Source organism: Felis catus, chromosome D4 (genome assembly GCF_018350175.1).
Source record: "Felis catus isolate Fca126 chromosome D4, F.catus_Fca126_mat1.0, whole genome shotgun sequence".
NCBI lineage: Eukaryota > Metazoa > Chordata > Mammalia > Carnivora > Felidae > Felis > Felis catus.
In genome coordinates, this window is record NC_058380.1 from 87,311,206 (window position 1) to 87,338,943 (window position 27,738).

At 57.2% G+C, this 27,738-nt stretch overlaps 2 protein-coding genes across 8 annotated transcripts in view; one reads left to right on the plus strand and one right to left on the minus strand.

Annotated features, from left to right (window-relative positions):
• Window positions 1-6,907, plus strand: part of NUP188 (nucleoporin 188) — a 54,376-nt gene extending 47,469 nt beyond the window's left edge. The window contains 14 exon segments of the mRNA XM_023242821.2: window positions 397-474; window positions 722-807; window positions 1,025-1,170; window positions 1,477-1,658; window positions 2,815-3,015; window positions 3,202-3,294; window positions 3,729-3,887; window positions 4,106-4,243; window positions 4,926-5,000; window positions 5,083-5,313; window positions 5,449-5,580; window positions 5,847-5,920; window positions 6,054-6,183; window positions 6,295-6,907. Of these exon segments, the coding sequence (XP_023098589.2) occupies window positions 397-474; window positions 722-807; window positions 1,025-1,170; window positions 1,477-1,658; window positions 2,815-3,015; window positions 3,202-3,294; window positions 3,729-3,887; window positions 4,106-4,243; window positions 4,926-5,000; window positions 5,083-5,313; window positions 5,449-5,580; window positions 5,847-5,920; window positions 6,054-6,183; window positions 6,295-6,471 (1,902 nt within the window). The 3' untranslated portion in view covers window positions 6,472-6,907.
• Window positions 6,908-7,764: 857 nt separating this feature from the next.
• SH3GLB2 (SH3 domain containing GRB2 like, endophilin B2) lies at window positions 7,765-26,617 on the minus strand. Of its 7 annotated transcripts, XM_045043873.1 has the most exons (14): window positions 26,426-26,617; window positions 22,095-22,236; window positions 21,135-21,263; window positions 14,567-14,700; window positions 14,219-14,311; window positions 12,732-12,743; window positions 11,994-12,056; window positions 10,828-10,977; window positions 10,404-10,427; window positions 9,814-9,903; window positions 9,397-9,497; window positions 9,146-9,160; window positions 8,811-9,051; window positions 7,765-8,524 (listed from the first exon to the last, which is right to left on the minus strand). In XM_045043873.1, the coding sequence occupies exons 1-14, from the start codon at window positions 26,486-26,488 to the stop codon at window positions 8,417-8,419; spliced, it is 1,365 nt and encodes a 454-aa protein (XP_044899808.1). In that variant the 5' UTR covers window positions 26,489-26,617; the 3' UTR covers window positions 7,765-8,416. The 7 variants fall into 7 exon arrangements, with proteins under 7 accessions (XP_044899808.1, XP_044899809.1, XP_019671117.2 ...); XM_045043874.1 differs by lacking the exon at window positions 12,732-12,743 and having other exon boundaries at window positions 26,426-26,615; XM_019815558.3 differs by lacking the exon at window positions 10,828-10,977 and having other exon boundaries at window positions 26,426-26,614.
• Window positions 26,618-27,738: the final 1,121 nt, after the last annotated feature.

Below are 27,738 nucleotides of genomic sequence, written 5' to 3' on the forward strand. Positions count from 1 at the left end.
GTGTGAGGGTCCATAGCAGAAAAGAGTGTGGTATGGTTTAAGCAGGAAGAAGAAGTCCTACTAGTAGGCCTGGAATAGGCTGAGCACGAGTGGTGATACTGAAATCAGTTGGACTAGATCCCGTGGGGCCTCTTAGGCCTTGTTGTGAGGCGTTTGTATTTCTAGTGCACTGGGAAGCCGTTGAAGGGTCTGAGAAGAGGGGTGTTGTCAGGAGGAGGTGGTGAACCTGACCCGATTTTGACCACGTCTAAGGGTGGACAGAGAAACAACCGGGCAATAATTAGGAAGACCGTGACTAACCAATGACTAATTGCCTGACAGAGGACCCTACGTCTTGTGGCTTTTGTAGTCTGGGGAATTTTCCCAAATGACATTTTTCTCCCTGTTCCTTTGCAGGCAGAGGTAATGCACTTGACTGACCCTGCAGTGCGTCGCCAGCTCTTTCTTGACGTGCTTGATGGGACCAAAGCATTAGTAAGTGTGTCTGGGAGGTTTCTCATTCTTCCTAGGGAGAAGGTCTCACAAATGTCAGGACAAGGGGCTCAGTCGGCCTCGGAGGCCTGAGGCCACAGTGCCGAGCCCACGGGCCCGCCCCTGTCAGCTCGCTGCTGGGAAAGAAGGGCATGAGTCTGAAAGGTGCCCTTCGGATGGAGCTCGAATCTCCTAGCCACGTCAGCTCGCAGGAAGCCTGACTTGTGACTGGTCTGCTGTCTCCCCTCAGCTCCTGGTCCCCACCTCAGTGAACTGCCTCCGCCTCGGATCCATGATGTGCACTCTGCTGCTTATCCTCCTCCGGCAGTGGAAGAGGTGAGCACCGTGCCAGGGGAGGGGGCCTGCTCACGCCTCCTTACCGGCCCTTCGCTTTCCCGAAGGGGAGAAAATGGGTGTGAGACGGGCTCGCTTTCCATCGCTAGCAAACAGGGAGAGGCAGGCTGCCCGGTGGGCACCTCTGAATCAGAGCTAGGGCACTTTGTGGCCTTCATTTGGCATGCGTTCTTCCTTCTCTGCCCCGTATTGTTGCTAGGGAGTTAGGTTCTGTGGATGAAATCCTTGGGCCCTTGACGGAGATCCTGGAGGGAGTGCTACAGGCAGACCAGCAACTCATGGAGAAGACCAAGGCCAAGGTGTTCTCAGCATTCATCACAGTGTTGCAGATGAAGGAGATGAGAGGTGAGGAGCAGAGGGGAGAGGGGACAGCGGTCCCCTGGCTCCACTGGCAGCTGGTCTGGCGGGGCTTCATCTGGTTTCCAGCCACACATTTTTGCTTTGCGGTTTGAGCTGTCAGTCTTGGAATGCCTGTCTTCCAGAAAACTTTCTCCCCCATCTGTCTACTTCCTGCTCCCCACGCGGGTGGATCCTCTCTCAGCAGCATACATTCCCCTGTGCCTCCCTGGGGAGGGAACCTCGGTGTGCAGCAGCGAGAGTTGACATGGTGAGTGAGCATCACTGTGTCCCCTCCCTGCTTGTGCTCTGCAGTGAGTGACATCCCCCAGTACTCCCAGCTGGTGCTGAATGTCTGTGAGACCCTCCAGGAAGAGGTAATTGCTCTCTTCGACCAGACCCGCCATAGTCTGGCGTCAGGTGGTGCCACAGAGGACAAGGACAGCATGGAGACTGATGACTGCTCGAGGCCCCGGCACAAGGACCAGCGTGATGGGGTGAGGGAGTGCCCTGGGGAGTAGGTTGTCCTGCCCACGCACATCCAGCGAGTGCCAACTGCCTTGCCTGCCCTGTGCCAGGCCCTCGGGGTGATTAGTGAGTGAGACATGTAGTCACTGCACTGGAAGAGTTTATAGCCTAGTGGAGAACCTGAACAAATCAGAGCCCATGCAGAGATGTGTCGGAATTCCATCGTGGCAAGTCCCATGCAGGAGAAACACTGGGAGAACGTGTGGCTTGGGGTTCTCACCTAATCTAGGGATTCCACGAGATAGCACCCTTTCAGCCATAATTTAAAGCATTGATAGAGTCAGGCAGGTAAAGGGAGCGAGGAAGACTTGGGAGTGAGAACAGGGTGGTTTGCTGTGGTACGAGTCCCCTGGCGGCCAGAGGAGAGGCTGGAGAGCTGGGGGCTGGATGACTGGCGGCCTTAGCAGGGTCTTTGATGTGGGTTTCAAGTGAAAGAAGAAAGGACTCAAGGATTTAAGCAAGGGAGAGAAATGTGGAAAGATCTCCCTGGACGCAGCATAGAAGAGTGTTTTTCAAACTGGGTGATGACTTGTTAGTGGGTCTTGAGATGAACTCATTTGGTTATAACCAGCATTTTTTTTTTTTAACAAAGGAGGATAAAGTATAAAAGAAAATACCTGTGTTTTGTTGGTGGGGGAAGGGTAGGAAAATATATCAACGTGTGTATACAGGGACACAGCATAAAAAGCATTTATTCTTGTGCGTCATGGTCAAAAGTAAGTTTGAAAAGCCACCGGTATGAAGAATTGATTGGAGAGGGTCCAGGAGAGCGAAGGACCGTTCAGGAGGCGGGTGCAGTGGTGCAGCAAGACGGGTAGAATTGGGCGCAGTGAGCAGGTGTGAGTCGGGAAGCTTGAGAGGTAGTGGGGGAGGGAGGAGTCTAGAACTGTCTCTGGGGGATGGTATGTTAGCTTGGGGGGAGTGCTGTGCCCCGTTAGGGGGTGTGGGTACAGCCAGGTTGGGAGAGACTCCACGTTTCCATCAAGCTCACTTGGGAGATGTCTGTGACTGAGTGAGGGCTGGGGCAGCCTGGCGCAGGGCTGCCTGTTGTTGTCCTCCCCCCTCATCCCCGCCCTTGCACTGCTTCCTTCCCTCTTGCCTGTCTTTGCCCCTGGGCCCCAGCAGGTGTGTGTCCTGGGCCTGCACCTGGCCAAGGAGCTGTGTGAGGTGGACGAGGACGGTGACTCATGGCTCCAGGTGACTCGCAGGCTCCCCATCCTGCCAACCCTCCTCACCACTCTGGAGGTGAGCCTTCGCATGAAGCAGAACCTGCATTTCACCGAGGCATCATTGCACCTGCTCCTCACTCTGGCTCGCACCCAGCAGGTAGGAGGCCAGCCCGGGTGCAGGAGGGAGCCTCCTTGCTTGTGTTGGGTGGGTTCCAGCACAGCCTGTGATTCTCCCAGGAGCTCTGGTCTGCCTTGAGAGCTCGGCTGCCCCTGGGCAGGAGACAGATTCCAGGAGTGGTGGGGCCGGGTAAGTTCCATCTCATTCCAGGTCTTTCCCTCCCAGGGAGCCACAGCAGTAGCTGGGGCTGGCATCACCCAGAGCATTTGTCTGCCCCTCCTGAGCGTGTACCAGCTTAGCTCCAATGGGACAGTGCAGGTGAGTGCCAGTGACTCGCCAGGACCCCTGGATTGGCCAGACTGCGATTTGAGGGGAAAAGTGTCCCTGTCCTTGATCTTTCACACACCCTGGGAGTTGCTCTTTAATGGCTTGTCTGATGCACTGATGGTGTAGACTCCTCACTGCCCCCATACTGATTTCTAGTAAGAGAAGTTCATATGGCTAGTTAATGGCAGACCTGAGTCTAGAACCTGGGATTCTTTTGTATCTGCCTGGTGTTCTTTCCTCGTAATCCCTGGCCTCGGACCCCCTGTGGCCCTGCCGGTCACCAGGCAGTGGCTGTGCCCTTTCTAGGTTTTCTCTTCCGAGCAGCCAGGCTGCCTTAGCTGCCGTGTTGCACGGAGGTCCCGCTACACCTGTCAGCTGGATTCGTTGGTGCCGTGTCCTGATCTCATCTGCTGTCTGTATCTTAGACGCCTAGCACCTCTCGGAAGTCTCTGGATGCCCCCTCTTGGCCGGGGGTCTACCGCCTCTCCATGTCCTTGATGGAGCGGCTCCTCAAAACTCTGCGCTACAACTTCCTGACCGAGGCCCTGGACTTCGTGGGTGTTCACCAGGAGCGGACCTTACAGGTGAGGGGCTGCCAGCATCATAGGAGCTCAGGGGGCTCAGGGTAATAGGGGGGTCTGGGCCATTCAGGACCATTCAGAAACTTCTGAGCCTAGAAGAGTCTGATGTGCCATCACCTCAGCATTTGTGGGTCCAGAACCTGTCCTCCCAGTGGGAGGGTGAAGAGCAGGCAGGTCAGGTCCCTGTTTCACTCCATCCATCCTTGTCTCTCCCCTCTCAGTGCCTCAGTGCGGTGAGGACAGTACAGAGTCTGGCGTGCCTGGAGGAGGCAGACCACACTGTGGGCTTCATTCTGCAGCTCTCCAACTTCATGAAGGAATGGCACTTCCACCTGCCTCAGCTTATGCGAGATGTCCAGGTGGGTCCTTGGACATGGTTCCTTGCAAGGGGTCTGGGGAAGTGCTTGGGCATGGGGTGGTGGGCACTGTCTGGGGTACCTCTGGTGAATAGCAGGCACTTGGAACGTGGGCATTTTGCTTTGTGAACACGGGGTTTGGTTTCTTTGTGTTGCTTTCCCTGGAGCTAAAGTTTTCCTTATATATAAATATATATAAAGGGCAGCCTTGTAGCTTAAGAACTTGGGCTCAGTCGGATGGATGTTGGTTCACATCCCTTAGGAATAGGCCTGACGCTTGAGACCAGCGGGGCCAGGGTCTGGGGAGTAGGGAGAGAACAGGTCCTGGAGCCAGACAGGCATCCATCATTTGTGTGACCTTGGCCACGTTACTTCGCTATTTCTGAAGGTTTTTCTTCTGTAAAATGGGAAAATGATCCCTATCTTATTTCTTTACTGAAGAACTGATCTTAGACATTGAGCTAGGTGGTGGCACGGCACAGGGTGCAGGGAAAGATCCCAGGCATCCCTTGCCCCAGTCCGGAGTCGGGCATACTCTGTGGCTGTAAGATTTGCAGCTCGAGAACACAGGGAGGGAGCATTGTAGGAGCCGAGAGGAAGCGCACTGGGACTCTGAGGGGGGCCTGCTTGGTGGGGCCGCTGCTGAGAGCTCCCTGCCCCCGCCCCACGTCTGTGTCCGCTGCAGGTAAACCTGGGCTACCTGTGCCAGGCCTGCACCTCCCTCCTGCACAGCCGCAAGATGCTGCAGCACTGCTTGCAGGTAACCGCCCTCCCTGCCGCGCTGCCCGCGGGGCCTCGTGCCGGCTTCTCTGGACTCCACCTCCATTTCTTGTCTCCCTCAGAACAAAAACGGGGACGGCATCCCCTCGGCTGTCGCCCCCCGAGTTCAGCGGCTGCCCGCTGCTGCCGCTGCCGCCCCCTCCTGCTCTTCTAAGCAGCCCGCTGCTGACACGGAGGCCTCGGAGCAGCGAGCCTTACACACGGTCCAGTACGGACTTCTCAAGATCCTTAGCAGGACCCTGGCGGCCCTGCGCCACTTCACCCCAGACGTCTGCCAAATCCTGCTGGATCAGGTACGAGCCGCCCCCTGTGCCGTGCCGCCAGCTGCCCGGCGGTGAGCTGCAGAGGCTCTCCTGTGCTCTGCTCTACCCTTAAGAGCCGTCTGGGGTCCTAGTTGGGCTCCAGATTGCTCCTGTCTTGCCTTGCAGTCCCTGGACCTTGCTGAATACAACTTCCTCTTTGCCCTGAGCTTCACCACTCCCACCTTTGACTCAGAAGTGGCCCCCTCCTTCGGGACCCTTCTGGCCACGGTGAATGTGGCCCTAAACATGCTTGGAGAGGTAAGTTGGGTGCTATCAGACTCTGGCCTCTCAACCCCAGTCTTCCCCCCGATCTCCCGTGGCATAACTGTGGCCTCCAGCACGTCAGCCTGCCTGAGCCTGGTCCTTTTCCTGAGCGAGCTGGCAGGACCTCGCCGGGAGGAGCACTGTGGGGGCTGAGTGAGTAGCTGGCCAACTGCTAGTGCAGGGCCGCCAAGTCGGAGGCTCGCAGGGAGCCACACCTGTTACTGTCACTTTCTCTTTTCACCCTGTGTCTCTTCCTCCAGCTGGACAAGAAAAAGGAGCCCCTCACCCAGGCCGTGGGGCTCAGCACACAGGCGGAAGGGACCAGAACGCTGAAGTAAGAAAGCCCCTCTTCTGGAATTTGATCTGGGGTCAGGGCAGCTGTGGGTCAGCCCTCCTCCTGGCTCGGCGGTGCACCCCGTCCCTGCCGGCTCGGCTGTCTGCAACGGGGCCCCCTGCCCTCTCCTCAGGTCCCTCCTGATGTTCACCATGGAAAACTGCTTCTACCTGCTCATCTCCCAGGCCGTGCGCTACCTTAGGGACCCGGCCGTGCATCCCCGGGACAAGCAGCGGATGAAACAGGAGCTCAGCTCGGAGTTGGTACAGACGGGTAGAGGGCTCTGACCAGGGGCACTGGTGGGGACGAGCCTGTGGGTTCCCACTCGGCCCCCCGCCTCGCGGGGCCCTCATCTAGTACCTTTCCTTTCACAGAGCACGCTGCTCTCCAGCCTCTCACGCTACTTCCGCCGGGGAGGCCCCAGCTCCCCCGCTGCCGGCGTCCTCCCCTCGCCTCAGGGCAAGTCCACCTCGCTCTCCAAGGCCAGCCCGGAGAGCCAGGAGCCTCTGATCCAGCTAGTGCAGGCCTTCGTGCGGCACGTGCAAAGATAGGGTGGGGGCCCGCCCGCCCTGCTCCGGCAGCCTGCACCACAGTCCCGGGCAGCGGGGGTGCTGCGGGCCGGCCCTGCGGCCCGTGTGGACTGAGAGCGGCACCTGTCCCCTCCCCCCAGGGCAGCCACGACTCTAGCCGCCCACCCACTGGCATTATTTTTATAATAGATCAAGAGGTCCACGGCCAGGTGGGAGCCATGAGTCTACCGCGCTCACGCCCTCAAGTTCAGAATGTCCCAGGGTGTGGTACTTCCCTTAAGCATCCCCCCCCCCGCCCCTGCACTTGACCCCGGCCCAGTAGAGGCCAGGAGCCGGTGTCAAATGCAACCAGGATAGGCTGTGTGCACGGCTCTGAAAATGTTTTCCATGCTCTGTTCTTGCAGTTTTTGGTAATACTGTGGTCTATTTATACAAATATTAAAATACTGTTTATAGATAGCTGTGTGATGTGCCTTCAAGGCCCGGAGACGAGCACCCGGCGCTCAGCACCAAGCAAGTCTTCCTTGGCCAGGTGCCTGGGAGCAGCGGAGTGGAGGTTTGGGGAAGCAGAGGAGCCGGGCGGACACTTTAATTTTCCCTTCCCCGGCCCGCCCAGCTCTCGTCCCCACCACACCTCACCCCTGACGCACGTGCTCCGTTTACCCGCTGGCTGAGCTTCCCACAGGTGTAGCCTCGCTTGAAGTTCACTCCTTCCTATTTACAGCTTTGTGCCCCTGCCTCCCCTGCCCCTGCCCCTGCCTTCAGAAGCCCGGGCTGTGGGCCTGCCAGCCTCTGGCCTCCTCAGGACCTAATCACGAGAGTGCTGGGCTCGGTGCTTAATCTGACACCTGGCTTGCAGGCCAGAGCCACCGCTTGAAGTTTCTAGAATCAGACTGACCTGGGCTAGAGTCCCTGCGTGGCTACTTGCCAGTTACAGAACCTTGAGGAGGTGACTCTTTCTGATCTCTTCTTCCCTCCTCTGTGAGGACAACATGAGAACACGTGAACGGGCGAGGCTCAGTGGCCGGCCACAGGAAGCACTGGCAGCCGGCAGTTACCAGTTGAAACCCTCATGCAAATTTTAGTCCACTCCACGGCCCAAATTTATGAAAGTTCTCCTTAGGGATAAAATGTCTCTTAATGCAGCCTCAAGTGCAGGAAGAGTAGTCCCATCTGAGCAGCACAGGCCCTGTGGGAGAAAGCGAGGCCCGTGAAGGAAGGAGGAGGAAGCTGGCATGTGAATGCTTGCTTCCCTTTCCCACCCTCCAGGCCAGCCCGTGGGGTCCGCAGCCCGATAGGAGCCCAGGCAACATGCACGTGAAGGATGATTTATTGTTTTGTCACTGGCTATACAGCAAGCAGACAGGCAGAGTAAAAAGATCAGTTAAAAAGTGAGTGTGGAGAGGTGCAGGCTGCAGCCACCGAACTTGGCTTGAGCGCTCTTGAGGGGGGAGGGGAGGGGAGCACCCAGGAGATGCCACTCCGGCCAGGCGCCCCTCGCTCCAGTCCACCCAGAGGGGCCGGCGCCCGTCCCCAGGCCCACCGCAGACCTGCCCACCTTCCCCCCACTGCTGCTTTTGGCAACCAAAAGGCAGGTGCTCTCTTGCCAGGGGTGTGCCCCAGGCTGCTGCAGGCCTAGCGCTCCGACCCCCGCGGGGAGCCGAGGTGCCTGGGGCGGCACTGCAGCCAGCCGCCCCTCCTCAGCAGGAGCGGGGAGGACCGCAGAGCTGGGGAGCTCAGTGGATGCAGACAGCGCCGGGGGCTCCAGAAGCAGGGCTGGGGGAGGGGCTGGGACCATTCAGCCTCTGGGGCCCCCTCACAGCTGGACGACCGGGGACGTGGACGGAATGGGGCTGGTCTCCCCACCCCGAGCAGCTGAGTCACCGACAGACAGGTGGTGGGGCTGCACACGTCCTCTCCCGCCCGGGCCAGAACCGGGGGCGGGGGGGGGCCTGGAGGGGCCTGCTTAGCTGAGCAGTTCCAAGTAGGTGACCGGGACCTTGCCCTTCTTGTTGCCTCTCTCGCCAATGAGCCAGTCAGGGTCCATGCCGGGCAGGCTGTAGACGGTGATGAGCTGAAGAGGGCAGAGGGAAGGTCACACCCGAGCAGGGGCAGAACCGGCGTGGGGACGGGCTTGCCACGGTCCCATGACCCACGGGCATCTGCACGTCCGGAGACAGGAACTCACCTGCTCTACCTAGAGCCTGCTTCCTCAGAGCTGGAGCTGCCTCCACTTACCCCCCAGCTCCACCCCCAGGGCCCCTCAGAGACTTGGAGGCAGTGGGTGGGGGGCTCCCCGTTCTGGTTCCCTGATGCTCCTGGGCCCGCCCTCTGCCCCACCCCTGTGGCACCAGGCCTACCTCATCAGCCAGCAGGGCCAACTCGCTGCTGTCAGCTGCCTCGTAGTCGTAGAGCACCCGGGCCTTCCGGGTCCCGCTGGCAGGTGGGCTCACCTCCTCCAGGCGGAGAGCAGCCTCCCCTGGAGGGGCCAGGCCAGCCACAGAGGGCCCCACGGGCATCGTGGCCGCGGCGGTGGTAGGTGAGCTGCTGCTGAGGGGCGGGGAGGCGGGCTCCGTGGTGCCCACGAAGGTGCCTGGGAATCTGAACAGGTGCAACATCTCAGCCGGGGGCCACGTCCCCACGGGAGTCCCACGCGTCCCACCAAACCCCGCCTGGGCCCGCTGCCGCTACTTACATGGCTCCCTGGGAGCTGGCAGCGTGAGGGGAAAAGCAAGGCAAGGGGAAACGTGAGATGCACCGCCCAGTCCCTGCCATCCTCCCACCCGGGCGTTCTTGAGAGACCGCGCTCAGAGGTCAAGGCCCACCACCTCACTGTTGTCCAGGGGGGTGTGATGCCCCCGACACACGGTTCAGCCCTCTACCCGCCCTGTGTGTCGTAGGGCTTTCTGAGCTTAGGCCTGGGAGCCAGGGGACCCCAGTGGGCACCTGCCCAGCTGTTTCTGTAAGTCCAGCATGTGGCGGTAGCACTGCGCGTAGTAAGTCGTCTGGGACTCCACGAACTCATGGAGGCAGCGAAGGTGGTTCACCTGCAGGGAGGAGAGCGGTGCCCGTGGTGAGCGGGGTGAGCGGTGGCCCGGGAGCTGAGATGTTCCCTCCCCCACCCCGCTCCCTGCTGCCCCCCTGGAGCAGGGGGGAGGGCCATCCAGCCTTTGGCACTTGCTCTGTGGCACCTGGAACAGAGCTCAAGTTCCACCCTCAGGACCATGGGCTCCAGCGCTGCCCCTCACCGCCTGCTTCTGAGATCCAACTTCGTCGCCCGCCTCGTTGTGGACCGCTTGGGGGGGGGCGGGGAGGGGCAGGAAGACAGGGGACGATGGAAGGGCGACATGGGGCAGGACTCACGTGAGTGCTGCTGATTCCCTCCAGCAGGAGCCGGGTCACTTCTGCCTGCCGGTCAAACTCGGTCTGGGCCACTCGGAGCTCCTGCTCGGCCTGGGAAGGGCACAGTGTGAGAACGTAGGACAGCAGCAGTAGCCCCCCGCCGTCCTTCCTGCCACCCCTTCCCGCGGCCCCGACGCCCACCAGGAGCAGCCCTGTTCTACTCTGGATGCAGATGGCACTTCCCCCTGGGGACACAGACAGACCTCTTGGAGGCAGGGGTGCGCTTCTCAGGCCTGGAGCCCTGGCCCCTGGGGCAGCCATAACCCTGCTGGGACCCCTCTGGACCTATGCTGTGACCGGTGGCCAGAGACAGACCCACGGGTGTTTGGCTAGGACCTCTGACACCCGGTACCTCGCCACCCGACAGCGCCACTCCCGTGTGCCCAGAGGGACTGTGGGGGCAGTCCCCCACAGAGGGGAAGCGATACCCTCACAGTGGCCCCGACCCAGGACAGAACCCAGAACTAGAAACCAATCTGACCCCTCCCCCCTCCCAACCTGCTTTAAGCCTCTGCTCGCGAGCCTCCCGAGCCTCCGGAGCACAGACTCACCTTGTCCACCTCATCATTCCAGAGCTTCAGTGACCGCAACAGGACCGCGCAGCAGGGGAGGGAGGGGGCACCGGTCAGCGGGGGAGTAGAGGGAGGAGAGCTGAACCCCAGAGCCCGCGTCCTGCCGCAGCTCCCCGAGAGCCCACCTCTTCCCACCCCATACCCTGCCCGTAACCCAACCAGGAGCTGAGGCGGGGACGTGGCCTGGTGTGAGCAGGGGCGCGGACAACCACGGTCCAGTCCAACATGCCGCATGCAGGGAAGGTGGGGCACAGCCAGCTGGGAAGTCCTGCCGGGGTTTCTCCTACAGCGTAAGCCCCCGGGCTCTGACGGGAGACCGCGCGTCCCCCGTCCCACCCTGACACTCAGCTAAGGCTGGTGGGCTGGGACGCAGGACCGTGTGACCCTAGGCCAGTCACTGAACCTTTCTGTCCTTCTGCAGAGAAAGGCAGCCTCGTGCCCGAGTCACACTGGGGTTCAATGGCAAAAGAAAAAAACAGGGCGGTCTCCACCCTCCGGGATATTCCTCCTTCCACTCGGCCCAGGAAAGGGGGCAGGAAGTGTCATCCAGAGTCTAAAGAAGAAAGACCCCCCTCCCCCCGCCACGACTTAGGAGACCCATTTCTCCTGCCCAGTGTGGGAGGTCTATCCTAAGATGATAACCTGAAAGCAAGACAAGGTTAGCTCTGCGGACCGAGGTGTCCCGCCACAGTGCCACTGAGGAAACCAAAACGTGGGGAGCGGCCCCCACGCGTGTGTATAGAGGGCACCCAGCAAGAGGGGCCTGGTGGAGTGAACCGGGGCCCCCGCCCCAGGGGAACGATGGCCCAGCCATCGCGTGAGTGCACAGACACTGGCGGCAACATGCAGGGACAGAGGTGAAGGAGAGCCAGCGGGTCTGTGCCACGGCGTGCCGCCCAGGGCAGAAATGGAAGGTGGGAGAAAAAGGCAGAAGAGGCACAGCCACCTGTGGTGGCCACAGGTACGATGGGACGGACGTGGGTGGCCCATGCTCCAAACTACAGGTAAACACCTAGTAGCCGGACGAAGCGGTGAAGAAGAGATCCCACGACAGCGGAACCCTTCGCGACCCCACCCTGCCCACCTCCTTCCTTCTATCCTCGGCCCGCCGGCCCTCTCCCTCGGGGCCCCCACTCTCCCTGCTCGTTCTCTGGGCCTCTCCTCGCCGCCACGACACTGTGTCAGAGAGGCAGAACAGCACCACCCTCGTCTCCAGTCCCGGGTCTGTGAACCCATGGCGGGCCGGCCGGGGGTGGTGGAGCAGGGGGGGGAGGGGCAGAACTCAGGGCCCCGGGGGTGGAGGTGGGGGGGACGGGTCCGCTGCCCCGCAGCTCCCTGTGCCGTCCGGTGCGGCTGGCCCGGCCTCCACCTCCAGCAGGGCGCACAGGGAAGCGAGGCCAGCACCGTGGGCGCAGGGGGGCAGGCAGGGGGCCCGAGGCAGGGCTGCGGCCCTCCAGTCCTCCCGGCTCTCAGGACATGCCCTGTGCTCCTGCTGCTGTGCTGTGTGGCTGCCCCGTGCCGGGGGGGGGCGGGCGCAGGGAGGCCGGGCGGCCGGGGTGGGGCGCTTACCGCGGAGGCGCTGGCCGAGAGAATGTAATTACGAGGTCTAGTCTCCTGAAAGTCAGGCACCGTCTGGCGGGAAGAGGTCACGGGGGAAGGGGGTCAAGTGGGGCCGGGCGCCGCCCCAGAATCTCCCACAAGGAGAGGCCAGGAGCCCCGGCCCAAGGGACGGGAGGCTGCAGACACATACCACGTGGACCCCTCTCCCTGCTCCAACCTCCTGGGGGCGAGGTGGGCGTAGGGACGCGGAGAGTCAGACAAAGACCAAGTGGGTGGTCACGCTGGGAGCCCAGGAGAGCAGATGCCAGGGAGCCTCCGGGTGAGACGCAGACTGGGCCTGGCCCCCTCCTCCCTGGACCCCCGTCTCACTCAGATGCCCCGGGTGGAGCCACAGCCCTCCAGACAAAACCCGTCTCCCACCCCAGCTTCCTCAGGCCCAGGATCTCCACACAGCACATCTCTCGCTCCTGCAGCAAGGACCGGGCCCCTCCCCCACAACAAGATGGACAGGTGGATGCATGGATGGACAGGGTGACAGGCTTCCCACATTTGCAAAAAGCTGACTCACAGGCTCCAGTGCCTGGCGTCCCCCTAAGCCAGAGGCTACGCGTGGCAGAGGCTCTGGTGGGGAGACCAGCTGCTTGCAAAATGCCCAGGATGTGTCCCCTGGGCCAGCCACGGCACTGCGGCCCGAGGCTGGGACGGGCAAACCAGAAGCAGCACAGCACGTGGGACAGGTATACTCACATCTCCCTCACACTGAGCCAAGTTACCCAAAGCAGAACGGAAAGGAACAAAAACAAAGAGTTAGTGAGTCCACAGCGCAGGCGGGAGCAGGCCCCCCCGGGCCCCGGCGGGAGGCGACAGCAGGTGGTGGGCGGGCAGTTGACCCTGCCCTCCAGAAGGAGTCCTGCTATGCGCGCGCGCGTGCATATGTGTGTGTGTGTGTGTGTGTGTGTGTGTTTAGGGCGTGGGGTGAGGGTGTGACCTGCCAGCCTCCAGTCCTCTGGGACGCTTGCCATAGCTGGGCTGCCCAGGGCCTAGCTCTGCGGAGGGTATCCTGGTCTCACCCAAAGGCTGAAGGTTGTCCAGGCCAGACAACTGGAGAAGGGGTCCCGCCGCTCCAGTGACTAAGGAAAGGCTCCCCTGGCCTGACTGATGGAGGATGAGCTTGTTCTGGCCAAGGTACTCCAGAGAGACGGTCTAGCCCTGGGTGATGGGGAGACTGTCCTGTCCAGGTGACTTAGAGAGGTCAACCTTGTGGCCACACGTCATCCTACCCAACCACAGCGGGACTCCAGTGGCTGAGACCTGCCTCTGATCTGGCCCCACACACCTGGATGAGTGAGACCCTGCCCTTGGCTGTCCCCAGAGGCAGTGCAGGCCCAGGCTCCATGGTCCTCAGTGGCCACACTATGGGAGGGGAACGCAAGGAGGGTTTGGGGCTAGAACCCTCATGGGCAGCTGAGAGCTGGGCAGGCACAGGTGGTGGCACCCCCGGCCTTCCCTGGACCTGGGAGTTCCCTCCTCAGAGTGCAAGGTGGCCTCTAGGCCCCCGTACCCCCAAGTAGCCCGGCATGCCAGGAGTATGCTCGCCCTCAGGCCCACTCTCCCCACCCTGGCCTTGCCCTGGTCAAACTACGCCACGCTGCGTCCACTGGCCTGACCAGGCTGGGCAGGCCTCAGTGAGCCGACAGTAAACAGAGAACCGTGAGGTCCCGGCCCGACCCCGTGTCATGGGGCTAACCTGAAAGGGTCCTCGGTCATGCCTCTGAGAAGGTGGCCCTGAGGAGGGCCCTGAGAAGGTGGGCGGTCTAGCTCCGGGGTTCACACCATCAGGGCACCCCCGGACCAGCACTGGAGCAGCGGGCAGGGGAGTTAGTAAGGGGGAGCCATGCCCGGGCAGAGCCGGGGGACAGAGCCGAGCATCCGGGGAGGGCAGGGCAGGGCCATGCGAGAAACTCCCAACTGGTTGTCTGTCTGGGGAGGCTGTGGCATGCCCTCAGCCCACCCCGTAAATGTCTGCCCTGGGACCCAGAGCTCTGGGCCGCCAGGGTTCCCTTGTAGGGGCAGAGAGGCGTGACCCAAAGCGGTCAGCCAGGACCAGCGCCCCCCGAGCCAGGCCTCTCCAGGCAGGGACAGGGAAGAAAGGTCATGCCAAACATCAGGTCCCTTCACCCTCCCTGGCTCCAAACAGAGCTGGGCAGGGGCAGGAGACCAGCAGGGACACCTACCGTGGCTTTGGCTTCTGCAGCCTTGGCCTTCTTCAGCCGCGCTTTGCAGGCATCCAAGTCCAGACGGCGGTTTTGGAGAAGACGTCTCTCCTTCTGTGGGGCAGGGGAAAGGGAAGAGTGAGACCCCGGGCAGCCTTGGGAGATCCCACTGGGCCATCTGGTCCGCATGGGGAAACTGAGGCCCAGACAGGGGAGGTCACCCGCTATGGCACTCAGCCCACAGGAGCCACGTCTGAGGAGGCCCAGGAGTGCCCGCTTCCCGACACGGGAGGAGAGCCTACGCCCCAGCAGCTCTGAGGAGCAGGAAGCCACGGCTCCCAGGAAGCAGAGTGGCCCCCGGTCTCTCACCGAAATAGTCTTCCAGTCCCCTTCCAGGAAGTTGCGCAGAGGCGTGAGGAAGTTGATGGAGGCTGTGTGGATGAAATCCCTCTCCGCGGCTCCCAGGCGCTTTTCAGCTTCTGCCACCTTGATCAGCGTCTTCCCTGAGTAAATGGAGTTTCAGGGTGAGGGAGAGGCGCAGGCTGCTCTGACCCCCAGGAGTAGGGGAGGGGCCGGACAGAGGCGTGCCGAGGAGGCATGAGCGAGTATGCCCAGCACGGAACGGCTGGCTGGGGAAAACGTGGGAGCAGCCTACGTATCCATCATCTGGGGACTGACAAGCAAATAGTGGGGCATCCAGAGCACGGAGCACTACATTACAAACAGGGGGTAGGAGTGGGACTTCCAGAACAGAGAAAGGAGCTCGACAAATCCCGTTCCCAAAAAGCAATGAAAAAAAGTGGACTCGGGGCGCCCGGGTGGCTCAGTCGGTTGAGCGTCTGACTTCGGCTCAGGTCAGGATCTCGTGGTTGGTGGGTTCGAGCCCCACTGAGCCTCGTGTCGGGTTCTCTGCTGTCAGCGCGGAGCCCTCTTGGGATCCTCTGTCCCCCTTGCTCTCTGCCCCTCCCCCACTCACTGTTTCTCTCTCAAAAAAAAAAAAAAAAAAAAGTAGACGCAATTGTCAAAAGCAAACATTTCTGGACTCTGGAAATTGGCCAAAGGCAAATAAACTGAGGATATTTACTCAAGAGCTACCGGACCTTAGTGAGAACAGTGGGAGCCTGTGGCTTTCTAGCCTGGGAGGACTCCCATCTCCTCGGCAGCCTCACTGCTAGGTGGGCAGGGGTGGGGGGTGGGGAAGGTAGTGGGATTAGGGCCGAATGGATTTGGGCTGGAGCACAGAGAAACCCACGGGACGCTGTCAAGAACAACAGCAATCTCAACGGTAAATAATTGGGAAAGGCCAACATTACAGCTGACTTGAACAGGGAACACTGGTTGGAACAGACCTGCCAGAAATTTATCAGGAGCTCTGGGAACAAGATAGTCGTTTGGGCCTTGACGAACTCCCAGATATCTCTGGTGGTCTGGAAGGCTACACCCGTGTGTGTGCAGCAGACTCAGAATGGGGAGAACCCTACTCATCCCTGGCCAAATAGGAGGCTCTACACACAAAGTAAAAGCCGGTCAGACGTGTAAACTGCTTGAATCTCGAATGTGTTCCCCAATACAGCCATAAATTCATGAGTAAAGCCTTAATGGTGCAAGATGTTTAAGCGCAACCTCTGACTATCACTGCCTGACGACTAACATACGCTAACCCAGGAGCAAACCCCAGGACGCTTGGCTTAAAAATAAAAAGAATGACTTAAAAAAACGTGAAAGCAGCAGCCGCATACTGGAAGGAAGACCGACTCGAAACAACCAGCTCAGGCGAGTTTCTAAACAAACAAAGCAATAACAACCCCCAAGTGATTCAGAATCCACAGCTACTCTATTACCTAAAATGTCCAGATCAGGTCATGATCTCATGGCTCGTGGGTTCGAGCCCCACATCGGGCTCCCTGCTGTCAGCGCAGAGCCTGCTTCAGATCCTCTGTCTCCCTCTCTCTCTGCCCCTCCCCGACTCTCTCTCTCTCAAAAAAAAAAAAAAAAAGTATTAAAAAAATTTTTGTAGATGTCCAGATTTTAGCAAAACACTCTAAGACATGCAAAGAAATAGGTAAGTATGGGCAATACACAGAAGAAAAAAGCAATCAGTAGTCACGGAGTCTCTAAGGAGACTCAGACGTTTGATTTAGCAAAGACTCCTAAGAGGCTACAGGCTACATGTGTATATATATACATATACGTGTATATGTGTATATATATATATACACATATACACATTTTTTTTAAATATTTATTTTTGAGAGAAAGAGAGAGAGACAGAGTGTGAGCAAATAGGAGCAGAGAGAGAGGGAGACACAGAATCTGAAGCAGGTTCCAGGCTCCGAGCTGCCAGCACAGAGCCCCATGTGGGGCTCGAACTCATGAACCATGAGATCATGACCTGAGCCGACATCAGATACTCAACCAACTGAGCCACCCAGGTGCATGTATATATATATGTATACTCTGGAGTTAAAAGGCACCACAACTGATATACAGAATCTACCAGAAGGGCTCAACAGCAAGTCCAAGCTAGCCAAAGGAGAAATCAGCAACTTCAAAGACAGATCAACAGAGAGGATCTAATCTGAAGCACGCAAAGAAAAATGAGTGAATAACAATGAACAGAATCTCAAAGACCTACAGGACACCACGAAACAAACCAACATATGAGCAGTGGGAGAGAAGAAGAGGACAGAAAGGGACAGAAAAAATATTTGAAGAAATAATTGCAGAAAATGTCCTGATTTTGACGGAAAACATTCATGTCCATATCCAAGAAACTCAACAAACCCCAAAGAGGATGAATACAATAAGATGGGCCGTTAACCGCGGGGACGCCTCAGTCAAGCTGCTGAAAGCCAAAGACAAAAAGTCTTAAAAACAGCAAGAGAGGGGCGCCTGGGTGGCGCAGTCACTTAAGCGTCCGACTTCAGCTCAGGTCACGATCTCGCGGTCCGTGAGTTCGAGCCCTGCGTCGGGCTCTGGGCTGATGGCTCAGGGCCTGGAGCCTGTTTCAGATCCTGTGTCTCCCTCTCTCTCTGCCCCTCCCCCGTTCATGCTCTGTCTCTCTCTGTCCCGAAAATAAATAAAAACGTTGAAAAAAAAATTAAAAAGAGAGGAGCCACTCATCACATACAAGGGAGCCACAATGAGATGAACACATGACTTCTCATCAGAATGGGTGTCTGGCTAGCTTGGCTGCAAGAGCGAGTGACTCTTGATCTCAGGGTCATGAGTTTGAGCCTCACGGTGGGTGTAGAGATTACTTAAATTTAAAAAAAGAAAAGAAAAGGAAAGAAAAGAAAAAAGAAACAATGGAGGCCAGACAGCAGTGAAATGATATTCCAAGTGATAAAATGAAAAAACTCTCATCCAAGAATTCTACGTATAGCAAGACTGTCCTCCAAAAGTGAACATAGGGGCGCCTGGGTGGCTCGGTCGGTTAGGCGTCTGACTTCAGCTCGGGTCATGATCTCGTGGTCCATGAGTTCGAGCCCTGTGTCAGGCTCTGTGCTGACAGCTCAGCCTGGAGCCTGCTTCAGATTCTGTGTCCCTCTCTCTCTGCCCCTCCCCTGCCTCTATCTCTCTCACAAACAAACACTTAAAAAAATTAAAAAGAAAAAAAGTGAACATAAAGTAAAGACATTCCCAAATTAACAAGACTGAAAGAATACATTGCTAGGCAACCTGCTACAGAATACTTCACGTTCAAAGGTAATAACACCAGATGGTGGTAACTTGAACCCACATAAAGCAATAGAGACAACCAATAAAGGGAATTACATCAGCAAATATAAAAAACAATACACATTTTTTCTCTTTTCTTAACTGATTTAAAAGACAACTGTATAAAACAATAACTATACGGGGCACCCGGGTGGCTCAGTGGGTTGAGCATCCGACTTTGGCTTCGGTCATGATCTCACAGCTTGTGAGTTCAAACCCTGCATCAGGCTCTGTGCCGACAGCTCAGAGCCTGGAGCCTGCTTCCGATTCTGTGTCCTCCTCTCTCTGCCCCTCCCCCGATTGCACTGTGTCTCTCAAAAACAGGAACAACAACAAAACAATAACACTATATTGTTGGGTTTATACAAAACAGAGATGAAATTTATATGATAATAGCACAAAGGAAGAAGGGAGGGGGATGGAGTTATATTGGAGCAAAGTTTCTATATTTACTGGAATTAAGTCAATATTCTGAAGCCAACCGCAGTAAGTTAAATTACACACTGTAAAACCACTAAGAAAAGCTTTTTGTTAAAAAGCAACAAAGAAATTAAAATGCTACACTTGGAAATTTCTATTTAACATGACAGAAGGAGTAAAGGAGGAACATATGAACAAAAATGACCTGAGACAGAGAAAATAATAATAAGATGGCATCTGTAAATCCAACCACATCAATAATTACATTAAATATAAATGGATTAAACACTCCAACCAAAGGATGGTCAGACTGAATTATTTTTAAATCAAAATATATGCTGTCTATAAAAGATAGACTTTAGGTTTAAAGATGTAAATAGATTGAAAATAAAAGGGGAGAAAAAGATATACTATGTAAACAATAACCATAAGAGAACAGGAGCGGGTGAACTACTATCGGATAAAATGGACTTTAAGATAAATGTGACCAAATTAAAAAAAAAAAAAAAAAAAGACAAATATGGTCAGAGACAAAGACCAGTATTTTACAATGATAAAAGAGCCCGTTCAGGGGCGCCTGGGTGGCTTGGTCGGTTAAGCGTCCGACTTCGGCTCAGGTCATGATCTCATGGTCCGTGAGTTCGAGCCCCGCGTCAGGCTCTGTGCTGGCAGCTCGGAGCCTGGAGCCTGTTTCAGATTCTGTGTCTCCCTCTCTCTCTGCCCCTCCCCCGTTCATGCTCTGTCTTTCTCTGTCTCAAAATAAATAAACGTTAAAAAAAAAAATTAAAAAAAAAAAAAGAGCCCGTTCATCAGGGAGATATAACAATAATAAACATACAGACCTAACAACAGAGCTCCAAAAATACATGAAGCAAACACTGACAGAAGCCAGAAACAGACAATTAAACAGAAATAGTTGGGAGACTTAAATACTTCCCAATAATGTACAGAACAAGACAAAATCAGCAAGCACACAGAAGACTTGAACAACACCATGAACCAATTTCTGGAACACTCCACCCCACAACAACATAACATACAAACTTCTTAAGTGAACACCAACAATCTCCAGGAGAGACTGCAGACTAAGCCAAGTCTTAATAAATGTAAAAGGATTAAAATCATACAAAGCATGTTCTCTGACCTGAGCGAAATCAGAAACCAACAACAGAAGGGAACTTGGAAAATCCACCAATATTTGGAAATTAACCACCACCTGCACACAGCCACTTTGAAAAAGTTTGGTGATTTTCTAAAAAGTTAAACATAAGTTTACCATGAGACCTAGCGAGTCCACTCCTAGGTATATATGTCCAGAAGTGAAAACCTATGTCCTCACAAAGTTCTGTATGCAAACGTTCATAAGGAAACAAACCAAATGTCTATCAAATGGTGAATGGATAAAGAAAATGTGGCCTAGCCATACAATAGAATACTATCCAACAATTACAAGGAGTGAAATCTTTTTTTTTTTTTTAAGTTTTTAAATGTTTAATTTTGAGAGAGAGAGTGAGAGGGGGAGGGGCAAAGAGAGAAGGAGACCCAGAATCTGAAGCAGGTTCCAGGCTCTGAGCTGTCAGCACAGAGCCTGACTTGGGGCTCAAACCCACAAACTGTTAGATCATGATCTGAGCCGAAGTCACGCGCTTAACCGGCTGAGCCACCCAGGCACCCCCATGGAGTGAAATCTTTAAACACGTTGTTACAACAAGGATGAACCTCAGAGACATTACTCTCGGGAAAAGAAGCCAGATGCAAAACGCAACACAACGTCTGATTCCATTTATGTGAAATGTTCAGAAAAAGCAAATTTACAGACACACAGTGCACATTAGCAGTTGGCAGGGGATGGGACTGGGGACCGACTCTAAGTAGACGTGGCACTTTTTGCAGGTGACAGAAATGTTCTTTAAATCGGATTGGGGGGATGTTTGCACAACTCTAAATTTACTCAAAATCATTGCATTACACATTTAAAACAGGTGCATTCTATGGTATGTAAATTATACCGCAATAAAACTTCAAAAGTTAAAAAAAAAAAGATCGAGGTGGCTCTATAAACGCCACAGTGAAGAGGTATCTAAAACAATGCCAAGTTTAAAAATCAGGCCGCAGAATGGGACACACAGTACGATCCCATTAAAAAATGCGCTCAATGGGGCGCCTGGGTGGCGCAGTCGGTTAAGCGTCCGACTTCAGCCAGGTCACGATCTCGCGGTCCGGGAGTTCGAGCCCCGCGTCAGGCTCTGGGCTGATGGCTCGGAGCCTGGAGCCTGTTTCCGATTCTGTGTCTCCCTCTCTCTCTGCCCCTCCCCCGTTCATGCTCTGTCTCTCTCTGTCCCAAAAATAAATAAATGTTGAAAAAAAAAATTAAAAAAAAAAAATGCGCTCAAACCAAAACTGGTTGAGAGACACTTCCATTTTTCACTCCATTTTCATTTACGTTGAGGTTTTTACAAGTAGAATGAACACAGGTATTATCTGTGTACTTTAAAAAAGACAGAGAAAGAGGGGCGCCTGGGTGGCTCAGTCGGCTGAGCATCTGACTTTGGCCCAGGTCATGATCTCGCGGTCCGTGAGTTCAAGCCCTGCATCGGGCTCCGTGCTGACAGCTCGAGAGTCTGGAGCCTCCTTTGGATTCTGTGTCTCCCTCTCTCCCTCTCAAAAATAAATAAACATTAAAAAAAAATTTTTTTAATAAAAAAAAGTAAAAAAGGGAAAGCAGGGAAGGGAGAGACAGGGAAAGTCGAGAGCAAGAGACCATGACCCCTGACCCTGGCTACGGGGCTTGGCTCACCATAGGGCGTGGTGGGCCCCAGCTCACTAGCCGCCTCTGCCATGTACTGTGCCAGCAGCTCCCCATTGGTGACCCGCGAGGGCACCTTCCTGTCCAGCTTCTCATACAGGAACTCCTCCACTCGGGCACCTGCAGGGAGACAGCAGCCAAAGCCACAGGGCTCTTCAGTACAACCCGAGGACAGAAGCCACGGCGACAGCAACAGACGCAGCGCAGGGCCTGCCCACGGGGTGCCTGGCCTGGTGACTTGCAGAATGTTCTTCCTGGTGCCTACCTCAACCCTGTGACACTGGCACTCAACCTCGTAGGACCCCTCACTCTGGCGAGGAGGAAGCCACAACTCAGAGATGCGACATGCCCGCCCCAGGTCCCATGGCTGGGGGTGACCGGCCCAAAGTCAAGGCCCATTCATTTCTCCCTCAGGACAATATGGATTTATAGAACCTAACACATATATGGACAGGGCCCTGGTGCTGGCTCCAGAAAGCCCTCGAGACACTCAGTCGTGTAGCAGACTTACAGGCAGACAAGCATCACGCCCCCAAGACACCCCACCCTCCCCTTGGGCTCTCCTGGCCTTTTGCTTGTGCTCACTCCTTGCTCATGCTCGCAGCAGACTCTCGGCAAGCCCTCTTCCATCTCTGGCCCTCGCTGCCCTCTCAAAAGACCCGGCTCGTGTTTTTCCTACCTCTTCTCCCAAGAGTGTTTTAGTTTCAAGCATTTCTTCAACTCCTCTGTGAACAACTTAACACTTCTGCTGCCCCAGAGAGTGCATCCTGGAGCCCATCACTGAGTCTGCTGATTTCTTTAACTGCCCACCCCCCACCCACCAGCAGGCCTCAGAAGCCCCAGCAACCAAATCCCACCTGCCGCCCAGTCCCGCCCGCGTGGTCTCTGCGGCCCCGGCCTCCCGCCAGTGGCTTTCCGCCCCTCGCCCGGGACCACCCCGGGCCCACTCACTGGGGTTCGGCTGCAGCAGCACCTCTGTCTGCCGCAGGATTTTCTCGGTCCAGTTCTTGGTGCTGTCTGCCCGGGCCAGAAGGTTTTCAAAGTGGGCATCCAGCTCAGTCTTCTCTGCCTGGCCGAATTTCTCTTCTGTGAACTGTGTGGGGAGGATTGAGAGAGGTGGGGAGGACTCAGAAGCGGGGAAGGGAGGACTGCCCCTGCCCCACCCTTCTACACCTCCCCCACCGGCTAGAACCAGGCCCAAGGCTAAGAAATTTGCTCTGCCCCTGACCTGTTCTGTGACCTTGATCAAGTTACAACCCTGTTCTGTGCTTCAGTCTGGCCTTCTGTAAAATTAGGTTGGACCAGAGCTCGGGGATCGTGGCTTCTTCTAGAAATCCAATGAACGCTATAGACTCCCTCCATCCCCCGCCAACAAAAATGCACATTTGCAGAAAATCTGGCATATAACTTGGAGGGAATAAGAAGTCCTTGGGAGCCTAGTTCTGGGGGTCCTCCTAATCCAACTCTGAAGGAAAGCACTTGGTAGCAGGTGCACAGGGAATAAATGGGGCCTGAAGCAAAGTCTGGGGTTATCTTAGGGCTCCATAGGGGGCTGGGAGCCACCGGGGAGGGAGTGCCAGGGGACGAGTGGGAGGAACCCAGGTCCCAGAATCAGAGGGACCGGATTCCAGTCTCCGTTCTACCACTGAAGAGTTGCGTGACCTTGGGCAAGTGGCTTTGCCTCTCTGGCATCAGTTTCCAGAGCTGAAAAATGAGCAAAATAAATAACAGCAGCTCCCTCACAGCTGAAATAGGATGAAATAAGAAAAATGTGGGTAAGACATGAAGGCCATGGTCTGGCGGGGAGTCGGTGTTCGGTGTTAAGGTGCTGCTGTGTAGAGCTGGTGGGCGGAGAGGAGGCTGGGACTGAAAGGGAGTGTATGTGGGCAGGACAGCCACATGGCTGGCCTCTGGTTGCCCGGTGAGTGGACGGGGAACACCACTGGCCCATCAGAGCCAACTGCCTGGGCACACACGGGGCCCAGAGAGCTCAGCAGCCCCGCCTCAAGGCCAGGCAAGAGCCAGGATGTCACATGGTCAGAGCCACCAGAAGCTGTGTAGGCCGCACAGGAACAACCAGCAACCGGCCCACGTCCTGGCCCCTCTTATCGAGAAGGCCATCTCCAGCCAGGAGAAGGAGCCTGCTCAAGGTCATGGCCAAACAACAAAAGGGCTCAGACCACAGGAGGAAGATCAGTAGTAACGGCAATAGATACTGTTGGCCACATCTAGAGCCCAACTCGGGGCTAAGTAAGCCACCAATGACCCACCTCCGGTAGCCCTCCAAGGCAGATGGGTCGAGTTTTCCCACGTCACAGATGATGCCACTGAGGCTAAGCAAGGGCTCAAGGCAGGGCCATCATGGGCTGGGAGTCTGGAGGCCCTTCCCAGACTACTTAGCAGGATAAATCACCCAGAGGCCAAGGAAAGCTCCAGCCCAGCCGCAGAGAGCCACTGCTGAGGAGAGAGTCGGCTCTAGCTTGGCAGCCATCAATTATGCAACAGGGCTTGGGTTTCTCCCTGCAGGGCTGGGTGGGCCATGCTTATGGCCCGCAGCTCCCCACCTGGGAACCGGCTGCTCCCCCCGCCCCCCCCCTCCAACCCCGTCTCCTCCCACCTCTCCCCACACTGGGGCCTCCCAGAGCCAGGCCCTGAGCAGGCCTCCCCTCACCCAGCCCCTTGAGGGGCAGCGTCAGCCCCACTTTCCAGATGAGCAAACCAAGGCTTAGAAAGGCAAAACCACCCTCCGGTCCTCGGTTCCCCACCCTGGCAAACGGAGATAACAGGCCCAGTCTCACGGAATATTTTGGAAACACACAGCACCGGCCTAATAAATGTCAGCGGCTGCCGTCACCACCATGAATAAAAGGCCCCATTCACGTCCCTCCTCGGAGCTACCTAAGAACCCCCTCACCCCAATGGCACCAATCACCCTAGTTTAGGCGACCATGTCACCCAAATGCGTGCCTCAGCATATCTGCTGCTTACCGAGGTTAGCGGCAGCCACTCCCCACTGAGCCACGGGGTGCCCATCCCTCACACCCCACATCTGCGCAGGTTCAAATTCCTACTGGGCTTTTCCCAACCTCTTGGGCACCCATCCCACTTCCACTGCCCGCTCTCACCCGTACTAGCATCTTACTCGAACATGCTCTAGGTTTTCCTGCCTTGTTCCCGGCCCCCCGGGGCCAACTTCACAAACCCCTCCTGACTTCCAAGGCACGGTTCGGTTCGGGGACCAGGAAGCCATCCCGGAATCACCCATGCAAAAGGGATCCTGCTCTCTCCCAGGACCAAGCTCCTGTTCCCTGCTGGCTGGGGGTGAGGCAAGGCTCTTAAAGGTGTCCCCGGCACACGGAGGGACCGACAGCTTTCCCAGCATGCCCTGGGACATGGCAAGGTGGCACCTATGCAGAGAAGCTGCCCACACATTGATATGAAAGACCCCCGTCCATCCCTCCTGTCTGACTGACCCCTATCCCAGCACAGGCTGACCTCAGTGGGTCGCCCAAGGGTCCTCTCCTACCCAGGTCACATTTCAAGCCTCTCTCTCCTTTGGCCTGCTACCCCTGCCCCATCCCTACAAAAACAAAGAGCCTCTTGCTTTAGGGGCCGATGTCTGCAGAGTCCGAGGCTGCTCCCTGCAAGATGGCAGCCTCAAGGGTGGGCGTGCAGAGCCAGAGAAAGCCTCTATTTATAAAGCTCCCAGCTCCCTCCTCCACCCGGGAGTCGGGAGCCTGGGCGCTGGCTCCCACTCCAGGATGGGCGACCCGGCGGGCCTGCCCCCACCAGGAGAAGTGAGGCCACGGGGCGCAAGCCTCCCCACACCCCAGGCTCTGCAGGCCCTGGCCAGGTCAGGTGCCAGGGCCCCACGGTATCGGGGAAACTGGCAGATCAAGTTCTTCCCAGATGTGGAGATAGAGTGGTTGCCATATCAACACTGGGGAGGATTCCCCACCTTCCAGATGAGCTGGGGATAACCAAGGAGTTCCGGGGTCCTAGCATCCCCACTGGGGCTGGGGTCACCTGCTGGGCTGGAAGCAGCAAGCAGCAAATCCTCGCTGGGCCACTAATCCTCAATGGGACACGGGATATGGTGCTTTCTAGTAAACATGGGCACATGGGTTTCCAAGAGACTCTCTGGGGCTGGGCTTCTCCAGAGAACCGACAACAGCAAGGACAGACAACAGAACTTGTTCCCAGAGCACTGCGACAGGCCAAGCCCCAAGTCTGCAGCCACCCCTGGAGGCAGACTGGTGCTAACCCCCGACTGACAGGAGGGGACACGGAGGCTCTGAGGTAAGTGACTTGCCCAAGGTCACATGCCACACAGGTGCAATACTAACTACATTACCACCACCAGTAAGCTTGCCTTTGGTGAGTACGTACGTGCAGGGTACCACGGAACCCTCACGACCATCCTGGGAGGGACTGCTAATCCCATTTTTCAGGTTGAAAAACTGAGGCTAAGAAATGAAGCCCCTTCCTCAAGGTCACAAGAGGGGGAGCATCCATGCCCATAGCTGACTCTCGGTTTTCCTCAATACTGCCTCAGTTTCTCTCCTGGCCCCGGAATGGACAGAACTTCTTCCAATTCCGGCATCACCGGCCTGGACAGCTTCCCAAGGAGGGAACCCAGCCAGACCTCAGCCCTTTCCCCATCCCCCAGGCTTAGAGAAATAAGAGAAACAGGCCTCCCATGGAGCAGAAAGGAAATAATCCCAACCGTCTTGGCTTCCGGACTGACTATCCAAGCGTGTAATGGGGACCTGAGGGAATCAGTACCACCAGGCCATTGCACAGGTGCGGAGACTGAGGCTCAGGGAAGGGGTCGTGGCGGGTGCACGGTCCTTGGGCCTGGGACTCAGGCCTCCAAGCGCCTGCCAGAGTCACTGCTGGGCAAGGGCGGGGAGGCAGGAGCCTCCCGGTGCTCTCTCCCCTCCTGGGACGGGCGCCACGGAAGCCGGATAACGCAGCCAGTCGAAACAGTAAATCCTGATACCTCGCCCCAGGCAGCAGAATCGAGGCCCGGCTCGGTCCCCGGCCCTGGACAACGCTGAGGGTGCGGCCAGAGTGGCCAGACGCCACGGACTCTTTCTCTCTTCTGAGCGGCGCAGTAGTAGGGGGGAGGGGGGGGGAGGGTATCCCCGCTGCGGGGAATCAGGTGGCAGCCCGAGGGGCTTCTCCTGCGCCCCCCGTCTCTACTGAAGGGGCGCTCCCGGCCCGCCCCACATCCGGGCCCCGAGAGCCGGCCGCGCGAGGCCCAGGGCGCACGGCCTCACCTGCACCGCCCGGGTGAAGAAGATGCCCGCGTCCGATGCCAGCTTCTTCATGTTGAAGTCCATGGCGCGCCGCACGGCCGGCCGCGCCCGGCCCGAGCGCAGCCTGGCCGCCCCCTGCCCGCCGCCGTCGGCCCGCACCCCGCCCACCTGCTGCCGGTACCGCCGCCCTCAGCTCGCCCGCCTGCCCGCAGCCGCCGCCACCGAGCTAGCCAGAGCACGCAGGGCGGGGCGCGGGCCGCGGGGGAGGAGCCAGCCGGGGTGCGCGGGGCGGGGCGCGGGCCGCGGGGGAGGAGCCAGCCGGGGTGCGCGGGGCGGGGAGCGGGCCGCGGGGGAGGAGCCAGCCGGGGTGCGCGGGGCGGGGAGCGGGCCGCGGGGGAGGAGCCAGCCGGGGTGCGCGGGGCGGGGAGCGGGCCCTGGGGGAGGAGCCAGCCGGGGTGCGCGGGGCGGGGAGCGGGCCGCGGGGGAGGAACCAGACGGGGCGTGCGGGGCGGGGCGGGGAGCGGGCCAGGGGGTGGAGCCTTAGGAGCGGCCCAGCTGGACGCCGCCAGGTTTGCTGCGGCTGGCTGCTGCCCCCTGCGGCCTCCGCCTGCCATCTGACTGGCCTCCATTCCTTGTCACACAGCCCCTTGCCCCTTTGTTCCTCTTCATCACCCCTTGACCATTCGCAGCCCACTCATCTACTAGGCCCCCTAGCTTCCTATTTCTCTGCCTCTTTTGCTCTGGGTCTCTCGATGCAGCCCCCCCCCACACCACCTTGACCTTTATGGTCCCTTTCCTCTGCCCCTGACCTTGGTGGCACGAAGTGATGAAGCTTTGGGGTGATGGTGGGATGGTCCAGAGCCGACGGCCAAGAAAGAATTCTTGAAGACATCTTTGGTGCAAAAAGGTGATTTTATTAAAGCATAGGGACAGAACCCGTGGGCAGAAGAGCTGCACTGGGGTCATGAGGGGTAACTCTCAGGTTGGGAGGGGGTTAGGGATAGAGTAATTCTCTAAGGAATTTTAGAAGAAAGGTTTCCAGGACCTTGAAGGGAGAGCTGTTGCTAGGAAAAGGCCATTCATTACCCTTTATTAAAACCTCAGGCATGAGACCCTTCAGATGTGTATCAGACGGCCCTAAGCTTGGAGCATGATTGCCTACATATATCTTAGGGGAGTTGAGACACAGGAAGTTGCCAAAGGAATTGTTATATGTTAACGTAGGCTTACAGGATCTGTGAGGTTGGGATAATGTTAAACTAAGATTCTCTTTTGCCCCTGGGCAAAATGTCATCATCGAAGTACCTGAACTCCTAGAGGGAAGTCACTCTGCC